The sequence below is a fragment of the Leopardus geoffroyi genome, chromosome C1 (assembly GCF_018350155.1).
Source record: "Leopardus geoffroyi isolate Oge1 chromosome C1, O.geoffroyi_Oge1_pat1.0, whole genome shotgun sequence".
Classification (NCBI taxonomy): domain Eukaryota; kingdom Metazoa; phylum Chordata; class Mammalia; order Carnivora; family Felidae; genus Leopardus; species Leopardus geoffroyi.
The window spans coordinates 15,836,372-15,852,765 of record NC_059328.1 but is presented as its reverse complement, the minus strand read 5'-3'; the positions used below and the strand labels follow the sequence as shown (position 1 = coordinate 15,852,765).

The window sequence follows — 16,394 nt, the reverse complement described above, 5'->3', positions numbered from 1 at the left end:
GTCTGCAGAAGAGGAAGCAGAGGCTCAGAACTGTTCTGTGTCTTATCCGGCGATGCACAGTGGATAAAGGAGGCCTGCCTTCAAACTTGGTATTGTCCGCCTTGGAGGCCGGCCTTACTCTCAATGCCATTTGGGGACCCTCCCAAGGCAGTCAGTGTTCCTGAGCCAGGGGACTCCACTGGCCTTGCCTTCTGACCCAAGGGGAAAAGGGGAGGGGGAATAATAACACAGGCACCTCTGTAAATGCTGCCCCGTAGACAGCAGCCACGCTCCCAGCTCTGGTGCTGGGTTTGAGGTGCTATGACCATGTGGGGAAGGGACGGTGGCTTGTCTTCAGTGAGTCAGGGGTGCTTCCCGGAAAAGGTGGCCCCGAAAGGCAAGTAAGCCCTTGTGGCTCTGACTGAATTCTGGAGCGAGGAGAAGGGTGGTGGGGTCCAGGAGAGGTCCCCCAAAGGAAGGGGCCTCAGAAATCAGATGTTACCTCTTGGGTACAAAAGAGGAAACTGAGGCCCAAGGTGAGGGAAGGGGCTACTTCTCAAGGCTCCACTCAAGTTGGTGAGACTTGGCTCATTCTAGAATGATGCTGTGGGTTTACAGAGGAGCCAAGGAACAAGTTAGGTGTTACAGAGTGGATGGAATAGGGCAGGGGGCCTGTGGGCAACACTCAGGAGCAGTGAGCTTATGCTTTGGACATGAGTTCAAGTCCCAGCGCTGCCACTTGTCAGCAGTTGACCTTAGGCAAGTTACAAGTTACTTAAGCTCTCTGAACCTTGGTTTCTTCCTTTGGGAAATGGGGACAGCAGCATTGTCTCCCTTGTGGGCTTGTCCTAAAGACTGAATGAGATGACACAGGTAAACTTCGCAGCACAGTGCTTGGCACGAAGAGCAACAAATGGCAACTTAAAAAACGGCCTATTTCACCCATCACCCTCTCCCCCCCAGGCTTCCCGCCTCATCGTCACCTTTGATGAGCATGTTATCAGCAATAACTTCAAGTTTGGAGTCATTTATCAGAAGCTGGGGCAGGTGCGCTCACCTTCTCCTCCCTGCCCTCCGACCCGCCTGGCTGTGGATGTGTTGCCACTGGGAGCACCTGCCCAGGGACTCCGTTTCCCAGGACCTGGGGGTGGGATGCGAGAGGCTCCCGGCCTTCTCTGGGTGCAGGTGCGGGGAGGGACAGCAGCTGCTTAGCAGCGCCAGCTCGGTGACCTCAGTTCTCCCTGTGTCCCCAGACCTCCGAGGAAGAGCTCTTCAGCACCAATGAGGAGAGCCCTGCCTTCGTGGAGTTTCTTGAATTTCTTGGCCAGAAGGTCAAACTGCAGGACTTTAAAGGGTGAGCATTAGGCGGGACAAGCATCGATTAATTGGACCCGTGCCCTCGGGCAGGGAGGGAGCCCCTGTCCTGGCCCCACAGAGGCCTGGCTGGGGCTGGAGACTGAGCCATGGCCTGGGGGGGGCCGGGGCAGGTTCCGAGGAGGCCTGGACGTGACCCACGGGCAGACGGGGACCGAGTCTGTGTACTGCAACTTCCGCAACAAGGAGATCATGTTTCACGTGTCCACCAAGCTGCCCTACACAGAAGGGGACGCCCAGCAGGTAGCCTGGGCACCCCCCCCCCCACCTGCTTCCCACCTGTCCTCCTGTCCCTCGCATCTACCTGTCTGTTCAGTGTTCACCACACCAGGTTCAGGGGGCCCGGGGATATAGAGATGGAAATGATCCATTCTCCCAACTCGTGGGCTCTAGCTGGGGCAGGGTGACAAGCTGCTACAGTGTTGGGAAAGCCTCAGTTTCCACATCCATGAAATGGGGATGATAATGGCACCTACCTCATAGGTGTGCATAAGACGGGATGCACCTAGAGTGGCTAGAACAGTCTCTGGTACATATCAAGAGCTCCATAAATGTGAATTAGTCTTTTTACGGGGGGAAGGGGCATTGTGGGGTGACATGGGGGCACTTAAACGTGGCAGAGGTGGGAGTCAAGAAAAGCTTTCCAGATAAAGTGATTTTTAGCCTGCAAAGTTGCTGGGAGAAGGAGGGGGAATGTTCCAGGTGGAGAAAATGGCTTCCACCTTCTTCAGAGGCCTGGAGGCAAGAAGTGTGGGGCATATTCTGGGAGCTGAACTCCTGTCCTAGGCTGCCTGCAGGGCTGTCTACCTTACTCCGTGCCCCCACCCCAGGGGGATAAAAGGGTAATGTGAGAAAAATGGAAATATTTGTTTTTAGTGTCTTTTGATTTTCTCCTAAGAAGATCCTCTGTTCATCTCAGCAACATGAGTGTATACCGAGCGGAACCCATTTGCTCATGAGAGGCCATGTGTGGGGCATTTAGGAGAAGGGCTGGGAGGTAGAGCCTGGGGACCAGGAGCCCTGAGTTTGTTCGAGTCCTCTGACTCACCGCAGGGCCTCGCAAGTCACTGCTCTCTCGGCCTCAGTTTCCTCATCTGTCGCGGGATTCCAAGCAAACTAAAATAATTTTGAAACAAGTTTCTCACGACCCTGTTTTGAGGGGAAGCAAATCCTTAGACGTGCCCTTCTGCCCACCCTAAGCCCTCCCACACTCCTGCGGGCACCCTCCCCCGTGCCCAGGGAGCCCCTCTCCGGCCAGGTTGTGAAGGCCCGTGGCCCTGTGCTCAGTTGCAGCGGAAGCGGCACATCGGGAACGACATTGTCGCTGTAGTCTTCCAGGATGAGAACACACCCTTTGTGCCTGACATGATTGCATCCAACTTCCTGCATGCCTATGTGGTGGTGCAGGCCGAGGGCAGGGGGCCCGATGGCCCGCTCTACAAGGTGGGTGATCGTGGAGCTTCCCAGGGCTCTCAGCCACAGCCCCTCCCTGAGTCACTCTGAGACCTCTCTGAGCCTCAGTCTTCCCACCTGTAAATAGGGGGACTGTCCAGAGGGCTCTGAGCACCCCCCTTGCTCTGTTGATGGAGGATTCCCATCCCACCCTCCCTGCTCCCCCAGTTTTCCCGCCTCAAAGGAGCTGGTTGCCCTGCTCTACCCTTTAGCCTCCTAGGCCTTCCCTATCCTCTACCACCTCTGAGAGCCTCCACCCTTTCTCACCATTCAAATTCAGGACCAAGGATGGAGAAGCTGAAATCCTGGGGTTCACTCACCCAGTCTGCAGTCACTGAACCTTCCCCAGCAGGGGGCAGGCCAGGGATGAATTAGGGGTCTCTGGCTGGGGGGGGGGGACTCCACAGAGACGGCTGCTCTCCCTTCCAGGTCTCTGTCACCGCTAGAGACGACGTGCCCTTCTTTGGCCCCCCCCTCCCGGACCCTGCTGTGTTCAGGAAGGTGAGGGGCAGCCCCCAGCCCCAGTCATGGACAGAGTAGGACAAAATGGGTGGGGGCCAAGGGGGGGGGGTGCACAGTCTGCTGTAAGAGGTCCTGAGGCCCCACTGTGTGCCAGGGCAGCTGGGCTCCCCTAACCCTGTCACCGGGGACTGGCTTCTCATTCACACGGATGGATACACACTGTGATCTTTATTTATAAAGTCAGGGAACAATCTGCATCATTATTTTAGATTTCTCATAGAGGCTCTGTGGCCCTTCCTAACTTGTATTATCTTTTTTTTTTTTTTTTTTCTTTTCAACGTTTTATTTATTTTTGGGACAGAGAGAGACAGAGCATGAATGGGGGAGGGGCAGAGAGAGAGGGAGACACAGAATCGGAAACAGGCTCCAGGCTCTGAGCCATCAGCCCAGAGCCTGACGCGGGGCTCGAACTCACGGACCGCGAGATCGTGACCTGGCTGAAGTCGGACGCTTAACCGACTGCGCCACCCAGGCGCCCCGATGTATTATCTTTTTGACAATTACAGTCTTCTTCCTTCTAAAATGTTTGGGAAGGGGGCAACATATTTCTCTCACCTCTCAGAAGCCACACCTCGAGCCTTGGCTTCAGACCCCTCACTTCTCCCCCAGACTGAGGCAGTGGGAGACCCCAGCCAGCCCCTTGCATCTGTGAGGTCTGCTCTTCCAAGGGGTGGGCAACCATGAAGGGCCTAGGGGGCCCTCACAGGTACCTGGGCCGGGGGGCTGAGGCCAAGGAGGCCCCCTTCTGAGAGAGATGAGGATGGCCCCAGGGCCCCAGCAGAGTGCGGCTCAGGAGCTCCAGCCCCTTGTCTCTGTGTTCACCTGAGCCCTTTCTCTCCTCTCCACGCTCGGGGGCTCCCAGGGGCCTGAGTTCCAGGAGTTTTTGCTGACAAAGCTGATCAATGCTGAATATGCCTGCTACAAGGCAGAGAAGTTTGCCAAACTGGAGGTGAGGATGGGCTGTTGGGCTGAACCCCTGCCTGCAACCTGGCATTTCAACCCTGCCCCTGGGGAGGGAAATGCCAGGTTCAGACTTTGGCCTCCGGGAGAGCTGTCTGGGGTGGGGTGGATTTAGGGGCAGCAGGGCTGTGGTCCAGGGAGAGGAATTAGGGCATTTCTAGGGGTATGTGAAGAATGTCCCAGGAGGTGCTCGCAGGTGGGCAGGCTGGCACAGAGGACACCATGAGGGAAGGGGCAGACCGTGGGTTGGGACATGAGCAGCCTTGAGCGCTGCTGGAGCTGCGAGGTGGGGGTCCCAGGGAAGCCAGCATGGGCTCCTGGGGCCCGGGGCCCAGGCCCACCCCCTACTGACGCAGAGAAGGTGGCCAGGATTCGAATTGTAGGACCAAGGGCCGATCACTGGGGTCTCTCCTGATGGCCTCGACCTGGCCCACAGGAGCGGACACGGGCTGCCCTCCTGGAGACGCTCTATGAGGAACTGCATATCCACAGCCAGTCCATGATGGGCCTGGGCGGTGACGAGGACAAGATGGAGAATGGCGGCGGGGGCGGCGGATTCTTCGAGTCTTTTAAGGTGAAGGGCCAGGGTCTACCTGGGGCAGAGAAACAGGGACCTGGCTGGGGTGGAGTCGGGGGTGGGACTATGGACGAGGCTTGGAGGGGCGGCTAGAGGCGGCTCGCATTGGGGGTGGAGTCGGGTGGGGGCGGAGCTCCGGGTGGAGTCTGGGGGTGGGGTTGTTAGACGTGAGAGGAGCTAGGAGCTAGGTGGCAAGTACCTGGGCGTAGAGTCTGGGTGACAGCGAGCCTCAGGACCGACCTAGGCTTTAGGGTGGGGCTCTGACTTGGGAGGAGTTAATGGTTGGAGGCGGGGCCTAGGCTTGGGGGTGGAGTCTACCTGGGAGTTCTGCGAAGGTTCGAGCCCTCTGAGCGGCAACCAAGTGCCTCTGGTGCCTCTGGTGGTGGCTACCAGGTCAGCAGGCAGAGAAGAGAGGAGGAGGTCTCCGTCCTCACTGAGGGAGAGAAACAGAAGTCTGAGATGCCATTTGTGAACCGAGTGGCTGTAGGAGAGGAACCTGGCCTGTATGACCTTAGGCCTGTGTGACTTACCATGGCTGTCTCCGCATTATCTTAGAGTTAAGAGTACAGACGGCCTGGGTTCACTTACCAGCTTGAGCATCCTCTGAGCCTCAGTTTCTTTCGTTTCTTTTTTTTCAAGTTGTATTTGTTTAAGTAGTCTCTGCACTCAACATGGGGCTCAAACCCACGACCCTGAGATCGAGTCGCATGCTCTTCCGGCTGAGCCAGCCAGGCACCCCTGAGCCTCAGTTTCTCTATCCACTGGGTAGGGCAATGGCCGTTTACTTCATACAACTGTTGAGAATTATTTGTAAAGCAGCTAGATTAGTGCAACGTAAGTTCAAAAGCCAACCTACCTCAGCAACTGCTGTCCAAAGTGAGAGAGGAGGAGGGAGTGTCTCTTTCCCCCGTAGGGCCCGGACGCCCCCAAGCTGCAGGTCCCTAGGCTGTGGCTCCTTTGCCACCTTCTCCACTCCCAGGAGGGGGGCTGCCCATCCTCTGGGTGCCTAGCCAGGCTGGTTGGGCCTCACCGTCACCCCAGGGCAGACAGCAAAGCTGGAGACGCGGGTTTGCATATAAGGGGATTGGCCCAGCTGCCCGGGCCTGCCCTGGACTTAGGCGAACAGACTTTCTTTGAGAAAGGGGCCTGAGGAGAGCCCTGCCTGTGCCCACCAGAGACCGGGAATGGGTGGGGTGAACATGGGTCTGGGGGCTCTTGAGGGAGGGCTCCAGTGGTCTCCAATCTAGTAGGTGTCGGATTAGGTCAAAGAATTTCTTAGAGGCCGTAGAGCCCACAGTGAAGGGCATGTGATTTGGCATCTGGGTTCCAGGCTCATCTCATTTGTAAAATGGGCGTGATAATAATGCCCACCTGGTAGGGTGCATTGAGTGAGAAAATGAGAATAAAGTACCTGGCCCCATAGGAAATGTTCAGTGTAGATTGGCTGAAAAAAGCAAGGAAGAAAAGGAGAGAAGGAGAAAAGAAAAGCAGGGAGAGGAAGCCCTAAAGGACCCTAAAAGCAAGAAACTGAGGTTTCTGGAGGGCTCTCTGCGTGCTCTGGCTCATGCCCCAGCATCTTCTGCAGTCCTTGCAGCAGCCACATGAGAGTCCCGGGAGGCTCAGAGAGGTGAAGTGGCTTGCCCAACGGCCCCCAGCAGGCTGGCGGCAGAGCTGAGGCCCAAACTGCCCTTAGGCACCATGTGGTCTCATGTCTCCTGGGGCCTCACAGGCAGGGACTTCCGGGGGTCCCCTGGAGTGGCATTGGTGGGGAGGGGCCAGACGCCTGGGCTCCTGGGTTTCTGTGGGGGGGTGGGACCTCATGAAGTCTGTGCCGCCTCCACTCCCACCCCACCTTCACAGCGGGTCATCCGGAGCCGCAGCCAGTCCATGGATGCCATGGGACTAAGCAACAAGAAACCCAACACCGTGTCCACCAGCCACAGCGGAAGCTTTGCCCCCAACAACCCCGACCTGGCCAAGGCAGCTGGAATAGTGAGTGCCACCCCCAGTAGCCCTCCGCTCTCCCCGACCTCCGAGGCCCGGCCCCGCCTCCTCCCGTTGCCCTGGCATTCGAGTGCCCAGCCTGGGTTCTAGACTCAGTCTAGCCACTGCTCTCCGTGGGGGTCCAATGTCCGGGCCATGACACTGAGGTGCACAGAGCCTGCAGCCCCCTTCCCTCCTCCTGGCCCCTTATTCAGGTGGCTTTCTGTGGGTCAGCTCTGGGGCTCTCTCTATCTGACACTCTTTATCGAGCACCTACTGTCTATCCTGTGCTGGGAATCGGGCTGCTTTGTGGGCACCTAAATGTCAAGCCTTGAGTTGCCGGGAGCATCTACTGTGTGTCAGGACCTGGATTTCTGTGTGAGCACCTGCTGTGTGCCTGGCTCTGAGATGCTGGTGGGTGCCTCCTGTGTGTTGGGACTTGGGCTGCTATGTGAGCACCTACTGTGTCAGGACCTGGGTTGCCGTGTGGACGTGTACTGTGTGAGCATCTACTGTGGGCCCGCCCTGAGTTTCCATGAGCACCTACTGTGTGTCAGGTCCCGGGCTGCTGTGCGGGCATCGACTCTGTAAGTATCTACTGTATGCCCAGCCCTGGGTTATTCTGTGAGAACCCAGCGTATGTCAGGAGATGAACTCCTGACTGAGCACGCAATATGTGCCAAGCCCTGGATATCAGTGAATCTGTGCTCTGTGCCGGGAAGTGAGCTGTGTGGTGTGAGCATTTATTCTGTGAGCATCTATTTCTGTGTCCCTGGCCCTAGACTGCTGTGTCAGCACCTACTGTGTGTCAGGGCCTCTGTGGTTGTGGCTCCCTATTGTGTGTCAGGAACTGGGCTTCTGTGTGAGCACCTGCTGTGTGATTACTTCCTGTCTGCCAGCCTCTGTGGGATTCTGCTGCTAACACTGAGCGGGGGTGCTGGGCGCACGGGGTGGGTGAGGCCTTCGGCTGTGGGCTCATCGGCTTTCCGCCGCCTAGTGGCCACCCCTGGCATTGCACACGCAGCTCTGCTCCTCCTTGTCTGTCCATCTTTCTTCCACTTATCTGTCCGTCCTTACTTCTGTCCTTTATCGCTGTATGCTGCATGCCAAGCCCTGTGCTCAGTGCTGTAAGGCCGTGTCACATGGCAGGAGATTCCCCACCCCCCAACCCCCCAGCCACCCCTGCCCCATGGTCTGGCCCGGCCCGGGGAACAAGGCGGGACCTCTGCCGTCCTGCAGTCACCAAGCCCACTGTCACTGGAGAAGCGGGCCCACCCCCTCCCTTCCCGCCGAGTGGCCTAGCCTCCTGTGGGTGCTGTAGAAGGGGCCCCGGGGCCGGGCCAGGCCAGCAGCACCCACCATGGCAGTAACCAGACCCATTTCTGTTTTTGTTTTTTGTACAACTCTCTTCTCTCCTGCTGTTTCCTTTTCCTTCTACCGTCTGCATTTTCCCTGGTTTCCCTTCTCTTTCTTTCCCTCCTGCTCCCCCCACTGACACCTTTGTCCTCCTCCTCCTCTTCCTCTTTCCCCACACTTTTCTCTCCCTGCTTCCTCCTTTCTGCCTCCCCGTTCTTTCCATCTCTGTCTCTCTGTCTGTCTTTCACTCTGTCACCTCCGTGTGTTCCCCCACATGTCCCTACCTGTGTCTCTGTCTATTGGCCAATCTTTCCCCCGTCCGCTGTGCCGCCCATTCCTGGCCGTGTCTCTCTCTGTCAACCCCATCTCAATCTCTCTCTGTCTTTCTCCATGTCTGTCTGTCTGTCTCTCTCTGCCCCTGCCCTCTGCTGCTTGCCAGTCATTGCTTATTCCTGGGAAAAGCACGAGTAGATTCGGACGCCGGGGCAGTGCCATAGGCATAGGAACGGTGGAAGAGGTTGTCGTCCGCGGGGCCGCCGGCTCTGGAGGCTGCCTGCACGTGCTGTTCTCTGCTCGCTCTCAGGACGGAGGCCATATTGGGGACGTTGCCCCCCCCCTTCCCCCGGGCTGGGCCCGGTGGTGTGCAGGATGGGGTGCCGGCAGCTCTGATGGCACTCAGCACCTGCTTTGGGGCCTGGTACCTGTGTCAGAGCCAGCGCCCCCCACCAGGGGCTTCTGGCCCTGCCCTGGCCCTGGGGACCCTCACCCAGTCCCTGCCAGAATCTGGTGCCCAAAGACCCTATGCCCAGCCGCACGTCCCCCAATATCGCCAGTTCTGCATGGACCTCCATCCCTCTCCTCTGCCCTGATTCCCCCTCCGCACCATGAACTGGCCTAGGGTTTCCTGCCCCTCCGTGCCTCCCTGGGGCCCGCCTTCCCGCCTCCCCGGAGAAGCTGGGGCATGCTTCTGGTGCCTGGGGCATCCCCCCCCTCGTGTGGTTAGAAACTGGGGGAGGGAAGGTATCTTGCAACTGCTGGGCCCGAATCTCCCCCAGCCAGTTTGGAGATTCCGAGGTGGGGCAGGGGCTTATGTTGCTACATCCACTGTCTCCCCGCTGCCCTGAGGCTTCAGGTCCCATGATACCCCTGAGGGGCCGAGAGCCGGTAGCCATTCTGAGGACTTGGCCTGGGATGCGGTTCCAGGCGCTGCCCTGCTATGTGATCTCGAGCGCCCTCGCCCTCACCAGGCCTGCTTCCCTCTCTGTTAACTTGCAGGGCTGTCTCGGGAGATGGGCATTCCTCTCATTCTTTCTTGTTCACTGCCTCTGCTTCAGGGCCTGGGGCAGCAGGGCCCCAGGTGGTATGCGGGGGACAGTGGCTCTCCCAGGGCAGGTGGGCACTGAGTTGGGCCCTTTCCCTGCAGTCACTGATCGTCCCTGGGAAGAGCCCCACGAGGAAGAAGTCGGGCCCGTTTGGCTCTCGCCGCAGCAGCGCCATCGGGATCGAGAATATACAGGAAGTGCAGGAGAAAAGGTGGGTGGGATGGGTCCCCTGTCACCCCCAGCCCCTTCCCTGACCCCCGTGCTGTGGCAGAGGTACGCAGGCAGGAGGGAGTGCCCACTCTTCTGCTCCCTGTCCCTTTCTGGGGACAGTCAGGTACCTGCTGTGTGTCAGGCCCCAGGGCCAGCTCGTCACCTAACGTGAGATGCCTTCATCGGTTCAGCGGTTCTGGTGGCTCCCCAGGGGGTCACACCTTGCATGTCAAGATGCTGTAGGGGAGAGGGCTCAGGAGTTGCCTGCCCAGGTCATGCAACCCGGGAGAGGCAGAGCCGGGATTTACGGCCTGGTCTGTGGGGGTCTGCGGATGCGTCTGTGCGGGCAGGGTGCAGGCAGCACGCCATACGAGCAGCGGAACAGCCCCTGGGAAGCGGAGGATAGTTCCTGAATGTGAGTCCTGTCTCTACCACACTGGGGCTGTGTGACCCTGGAAAAGTCACCGTACCTCTCTGAGCCCCACTGTCCCAATCTGGAAAATGAGGACAAGCACATGAGCAGCAACCCGGGGCTGCGGCAGAGGTATGGTGTAGAGCGCATGAAGCAGGGCAGGTGTGCTGAGCCCCCCAGAGCGGAGGTGGTGCCGTCCTCACGGCCACGAGAGCTCAGAATCCTGTGAACCCTGGATTTAAGCCTTGGCTTTGCCATGTCCTAGCTGTGCGTCCCTGGACGGATTCCTTCCCATCTCTGGACTCCAGTTTCCTTATCCGTACCAGGGATAAGGAGGGTGCTGTCTTACGTGGGCACTCCATCACTGCCTGTTCCTCTCGTCGGCCAAGCCAGCCAGGGAGCTGCAGGGACTGCTCTGGGGTTGGCCCCTGAGGATCTAGGGTGCGGGGACGAGGCAGGAGGCGCCCGTGACCTTCTCTCACCACCTGGGCCTCGTTCTACCCTTGGTGCCAGGCCCGGTGCTGAATCCCCCCGCTGCCCCCGTGTGCCCCGCAGGGAGAGTCCCCCCGCCGGCCAGAAGACCCCAGACAGCGGGCACGTCTCACAAGAGCCCAAGTCGGAGAACTCATCCACTCAGAGCTCCCCAGAGATGCCCACGACCAAGAACAGGTTGGGGTTTGGGGCACGCCGAGCCAGGGGGCTCGGACTCACCCTTTCCAGTCCCTGCGTGGGCCTGGGGCTGCCTGGGAGCATTGGTGCTGCCACACCAGGGCGTCAGGGGGGCCTGGGTACTCTCGCAGGCCCTCCGTTGACACGTACCCATACCCACTGAGAGCTTCATTCGTGCCGGGCCCCATGCCAGGCTCCAGGTCCAGCAGTGAGCTGGGCACACACAACCCCTGCCTCGTGGAGCTGACAGTCCAGAGTAGCATGACCTGATGAGCTATTTCTAGACGGTGCCACAAGAGAACAACAAAGCTGGGGGTGCAGTGGGGAATGATCAGGTGGGCGGGGGGTAGAATGGTGCTCAGGGGAGACATCCAGACATGGGGGAGGCTTAAATTGGGAGCTCAGTGAAGAGCCAGCCCTGCTAGGACTGGCATGGCAGGAGGAAGAGAAGCACAGCAAGCACAAAGGCCCTGCGGCGTGCGTGAAGGATTGAAAGAAGGGTGGTATGGTTGGAGCCGAGTGAGCGAGGAGCTGGGCCCTGGTGGACGTTGTGCTGGGTGATGTCGGGGAAGAGGTCAGCAAGGTGGGCAGGGGCTAGATCCAGGCTTCGGAAGCCATATTGAGAACTTGGCGTTTTACTCTAAGTGGGGCCAGGAAAGAGCCTTTGGGATTTTAGTTAAGAGAAGTGAGACTTTCGAACCTGACTGTGGGTACGATGTGAAGAGGTGGGGTGGGGAAGAACGGACGCAGGAGGGGCCACCCCTCCCTTCAACGCTGTGGCTCTAGAGGCAGGTAAACAGAGAAGCGGGAATGGATGGCAGGGACAAGGAGAGACAGGGCTCGCACACCCAGAGTGAGGAGGTCTATTCCCACCTTGAGAGGAGGAATCAGGGAGGAGACGCTTCAAAACCTTGGCTGAGTTTTGAAAGATGAATTTGCTTTTTGGGAATTGAGGGAAGGAGTGAGACTCCAGGTGGGAGACACAAAGTCCTGGGCCTGGAGCAAAACTGAGAGGGTTGAGAGTAGAGTGTGGAGTTGGAAGGCCTGGGTCCAAGCCCCTTTCTCCCACCTATGGCTGGGTGACCTTGGGCTGGGCACCCACCCTCTCTGAACGGTGTTTCCTCAGTGCTTCCTCATCTGCAGAGCGGGTCTAATAATGATAGCGATGAGACCACTCGGGCAAAGGCACTTGAAACAGTGCCTGGCCCAGTCAAGCATGCACTAGACCATAGTTTTATTGTTAATAGTTACTATTATTACTGAATACCAGGGAAAGAATTCCCAGGTAATTCTGGTAATTACTGAATTCCCAGGAAAAGCCAGGGAAATTAGACTGTATCTGGGACAACGGGGAGCCATGAGAGGGCTTTGTACAGGGGAGGGGCATGCTCAGATCCATGAATTAGGAAGGACAGTGGTGGTGGGGAGCCTGAGGCCTAGGCAGCCATCATGGGGGGCACAGAGGTACTTGGCTGGCTGCAGGCTGGGCCTCCCGGGGCAGGGAACCGGGGTCTGGCTCAGGAGGAGCCCAGAGCAGACATGGGCTCACGGGGTGCTGTCTGGCAGAGCGGAGACGGCAGCCCAGAGAGCCGAAGTGCTGAAGGACTTCTCCCGCTCCTCGTCCAGTGCCAGCAGCTTCGCCAGCGTGGTGGAGGAGACCGAGGGTGTGGACGCGGATGACACAGGCCTGGTGAGAGGCCCAGGGAATGTTGGCGCTCTACAGTGGCCCGGAGGGGGGCTCTTTGGTCCCCGTAGATGCTGCAGGCAGAAACATGAGCTTGGGTGTGACTGAGATGAGATCAGGGGACCCAGTCCAAAGGAGCAATGCAGACGAACCCTCCCTTACTGTAAAGCCTTCCATGGCTCCCCAGTGTTGCCCACAGAGCACCCAATCTAGTCCCCCCCCACCCCTGCATCTCTCACCACTTCGGCCAATCTGCGCTCCTTTGCAGCCCATCCAACATACCAGGCTTACCCCACCTCTGGACCTTTGCACTTGCCATTTCCTCTGTCTGGAAGACTCTGCCTGCCTCCTCTTTCCCTCTCTGTCCGACTGACTCCTACTCATCCTTCTTGACTCAGCCTCACATCACCTCTGAAAGCCACCTAGTCCTAGGGTAGGTTAGGAACCACCCCCCCCCCCCCCCCCCCCCCCCCCCCCGTTTAATGTTCTCGCAGGCCCCCCTGGGGCTTTGCCCTAGCACCCTTGTGTCATTCTTCATTCATCAAACCTTTAGCGGCCACGTGTTCCTTGCCAGGCCCTGTTCCAGGTGCTGTAGGTGCAGCAGGGAACAGGGCAGACCGCGGCCCTGCCCGATGGGGCTCAGACTCTAGGATTGTAATGGACTCTTCACAGTCTGTCTTGCCTCCTAGACCTCACTGTCTGAGGGCGGGAACCGGGCCTGATTTCTCTCAGTGGTTTGGCCCAGGAGAACATCAATGAATGTTTGCTGAATGAACGCGTGGGGGTGTGTGGTGTAACGGCTGGGACTGTGCCTGTTCCTACTCTGTCCTCCGGGTCTCCCGGGGCAGACGTTGCTGGGCCCCCATCCTCTTTGCAGGGGCACAAGGGTGAGGGTGTGTGGGTTGCAGCAGGCAGAGGACGCTGGGAGAGGGGAGGGAAGCAAAGCCAGTGCCACGGACGAGGGCTAACCTCCCTTTTCCTCCCATCCCCAGGAGAGCGTCTCGTCCTCAGGGACGCCCCACAAGCGGGACTCCTTCATCTATAGCACGTGGCTGGAGGATAGTGTCAGCACCACGAGTGGGGGCAGCTCCCCAGGTACCAGGCCGCAGACAGCTTCCCCTGCCAAGCCATTCTTGTGGCAGGAGAGGGACAGGGATAGGCACAGAGGGTCGAGACGACTTCTCATGCCCCAGGTGGTGGGTGTGTGATGGGACTTCCCCTGACATAGGGGACAGTGGGTGGGTCATTATCTGGCCTAAGACGGTTGAGGGCTCATGGCTTCTGGAAGGGTCTCGGAGGATGACAGAGGGGTGGGTAAAGACGGGAGTTAAGGGTGGGGCAGGGTCGCGGAGCACTATTGCCTACCGCCCATCCATGCGTCCATCTCCTTGGTGCCTCCCCGCGGCCAGTGAGGTGGCTCCCTCCTGCCCCCCTCCCCAGGACCCTCCCGGTCACCCCATCCCGACGCCAGCAAGTCGGGGGACCCTGCGTGTCCCGAGATCAAGATCCAGCTGGAGGCATCTGAGCAGCACACGCCCCAGCTGGTATGTGCAGCTGCCAGAGGGCTAGCCAGGGCGGATGTGACCAGCCCAGAGGCTGCCTTGTGGGGACACTCACCCAGGGGGGGGTTAGCTGCTGGGGGAAGGGGACAGGTGTCCAAGGGGACTAGGGGTGGGTGCTGGACCACGAGGTCCCCCTGAGGCCAGGAGGGGTTGGGCTCATCTGGCCTGGGCACAACCAGTGTCTTCTGCTTGCCTGTGTCTCCTGCCCCGTGTCTTCACCTATCCTGTCGCCTGCCTCGCTGCCACTCTGTCTGTGCAGGGCTGTTAGCCAGGCTCCAGCTCTGAAGGTGAAACTGAGCAGGTCAGACCCAGTCCTCAGCTCTTGTTTGGGGGGAGAGGGTGGGAGTGGGTGGGAGTGGGGAGGAGGGGGGTGACTCCTCCTGTTCCTCTGTCACTTCCTTGGGCTGAGAGCTGTGTACCTGGATTCGAATCCTCTGCTACTTAAACGCTGGGTGACTTGGGCAGGTCATCGGCCCCTCTCCGGAACTCAGTTTCCTTTTCTGTGCAGCCGGGCTAATAAATGCTGCCTCACCTCTGCCCACGAGTCAGCGGGAGGATTTGGTGGGAGCCTGCAAGGGACTAGGTGGTTGCCGGGAGGGAGGGGCCTGGAGGGTCCCCAGTGGGATGGAAAGACCCAGAGCCTGGATCTGGGGCAGGCCCTTCCCACTCCCGTCTCCCCGCATCGTGGTGTGTTCCTCTCTCTTAACCCTACAGGTGAGGCCGCAGAAGCACAAGGTGAAGACGCAGTGTCAACTCCAGGTGGATAGGACCTCTGCCCCCACGGCCAGCACCAGCCTGTGGGCTGTCCCCTGCCCCCACCTTGGCCACCTGTCTGGACTGTCTCTGCGGGGCGGAGCCATCCGGACCCAGGAGGGGGAAGCTGCTGGCATCATCCCCACCCCCCAGGCTGGGACAGGCAGTGGTCAGTTGAAGCAGAACTCCAGGCCTGGCTTGCCCCCGCTCTGGGCCCTTTGTCACACCCGGGTGCATCTCCGGACCCCTGGGGAGCAGGACGGGAGGGCAGGATTGAGATATCTTGGTGTACACAGAGCCCGTTGCAGAGGCGGTGGGACGTGAAACGTGGTGGGATGGGCACTGGGCTGGGAGTCCTGAGTCCTGGCTTCCAGTATGGGTTCTGCTGTGTGACTTTGGGCAAGTCAGTCTCCCTCTCTGGGCGCCTCTGCTACACATGGACAAGATTATTTCAGAGGTCAGTGATGACTGTGATTCCATGCACCTGCCCCAGAATGGGGGATTGTCCTCCCAGGGCCCCCCATTGCCCTCCCTTGCTTCTCGGGCTCCCTGGGACCCCAGGTGGGCTGAGGGGCTGGGAGCTGGCTCTGCCTGTTGCCCCTCCTGGACCCTCAAGCTCTACCACAGATCTGCCGATGCCCTGGCCACTGCCTCCACGTGACAGACAAGTGACCCCCTTAGGGGGGAGGGAGACCTCCCTGGCTTCTCAGCCAGCACCCAGCTTAACCCCTGCCATCCCATGCTCTGGGCACTCCAGGTCGCGGGGTCTCACTGGCCTAGAGTTATGGGCCTCGCCTTTGTGACCCCTCCACCCAACTCCCACGGAGGGGCAGCCAGGCACAGCTGCTGTGAGTCCACATCCTTGTGTGTGTCTGTCCACACTTTTTAGGCACCACGCCAAAGGCCAGCCTTCCGGCCCCAACACCCATTTTGGAAGCCCCTGTGGCTGTGTGTATGTCGGTAACAGTTGTACAAAATAAATTCTATTTATCGCTATTGTACCCCGAGTTGGGCCTGGCTTTGTGAACCCTGCCCCGCCCGACTCCGGACAGATCTCAGTGGTGCCGAGGCACCAGCCTGCCCGTCCCCCGCACCCTACCCTTCAGAGCTGCTAAGCTCTGGGGGCACCTCCACGGTCAAACCACGGGTGCTGTGACCACCAGGCGTGCTTCCTTTCCACTGTGCTGCCCTCCCCTCCACCCTGTTCCCCCTCTCCAAGGGGGGCGGGGAGAGGTGGAGAATACAGCTCTGAAGTCAGGCAGACCTAGGTTTGAGTCCCCGTACCATCTCTCACTAGCTGGGTGGCCTTAAGAAACTTGAGCCTCAGTTTCCACTTCTGTGAAATGGGAGCAGTAGTACCTCTCTTCCAAGGGTTTGTGATGAGGGTTCGCTGGGCCGGTGTATATCAAATACCTGGCACAGCGTCTGGTTCACAGTGGGTGTTCAGAGACCAGCTTCCCTCTCTCCTTTCTCTTGCTCAGTGAAGTCCAAGAATTTCCTCAATGTGGCCACCAGGGGGCGCCAAGGGATCGCTTACCAGGACTGATGGGGGCAGGGGTGGGGGCTCAGCGGCGCAGGG

The 16,394-nt window shown here is 59.1% G+C and overlaps 1 protein-coding gene across 4 annotated transcripts in view; it reads left to right on the top strand.

Moving 5' to 3' along the window:
- LOC123597337 (RAP1 GTPase activating protein) overlaps window positions 1–15,245 on the top strand; it is a 49,957-nt gene extending 34,712 nt beyond the window's left edge. The window contains exons 11-26 of one of the 4 annotated variants that reach the window (XR_006712088.1): window positions 943–1,026; window positions 1,233–1,333; window positions 1,467–1,596; window positions 2,641–2,796; window positions 3,235–3,306; window positions 4,190–4,276; window positions 4,724–4,861; window positions 6,725–6,856; window positions 8,643–8,720; window positions 9,627–9,736; window positions 10,661–10,816; window positions 12,383–12,506; window positions 13,493–13,595; window positions 13,910–14,044; window positions 14,322–14,363; window positions 14,777–14,887. Coding sequence is in view for 3 of the 4 variants with exons in the window: in XM_045476001.1 (XP_045331957.1) it covers window positions 943–1,026; window positions 1,233–1,333; window positions 1,467–1,596; window positions 2,641–2,796; window positions 3,235–3,306; window positions 4,190–4,276; window positions 4,724–4,861; window positions 6,725–6,856; window positions 8,643–8,720; window positions 9,627–9,736; window positions 10,661–10,816; window positions 12,383–12,506; window positions 13,493–13,595; window positions 13,941–14,044; window positions 14,777–15,139 (1,938 nt within the window). In the remaining variant the exon portion in view is untranslated. Of the gene's footprint in view, window positions 1–942; window positions 1,027–1,232; window positions 1,334–1,466; window positions 1,597–2,640; window positions 2,797–3,234; window positions 3,307–4,189; window positions 4,277–4,723; window positions 4,862–6,724; window positions 6,857–8,642; window positions 8,721–9,626; window positions 9,737–10,660; window positions 10,817–12,382; window positions 12,507–13,492; window positions 13,596–13,909; window positions 14,045–14,321; window positions 14,364–14,776 lie in introns of all 4 variants that reach the window. The other 3 variants (XM_045476003.1, XM_045476001.1, XM_045476002.1) reach the window with 3 other exon arrangements.
- The last annotated feature ends 1,149 nt before the right edge of the window (window positions 15,246–16,394 follow it).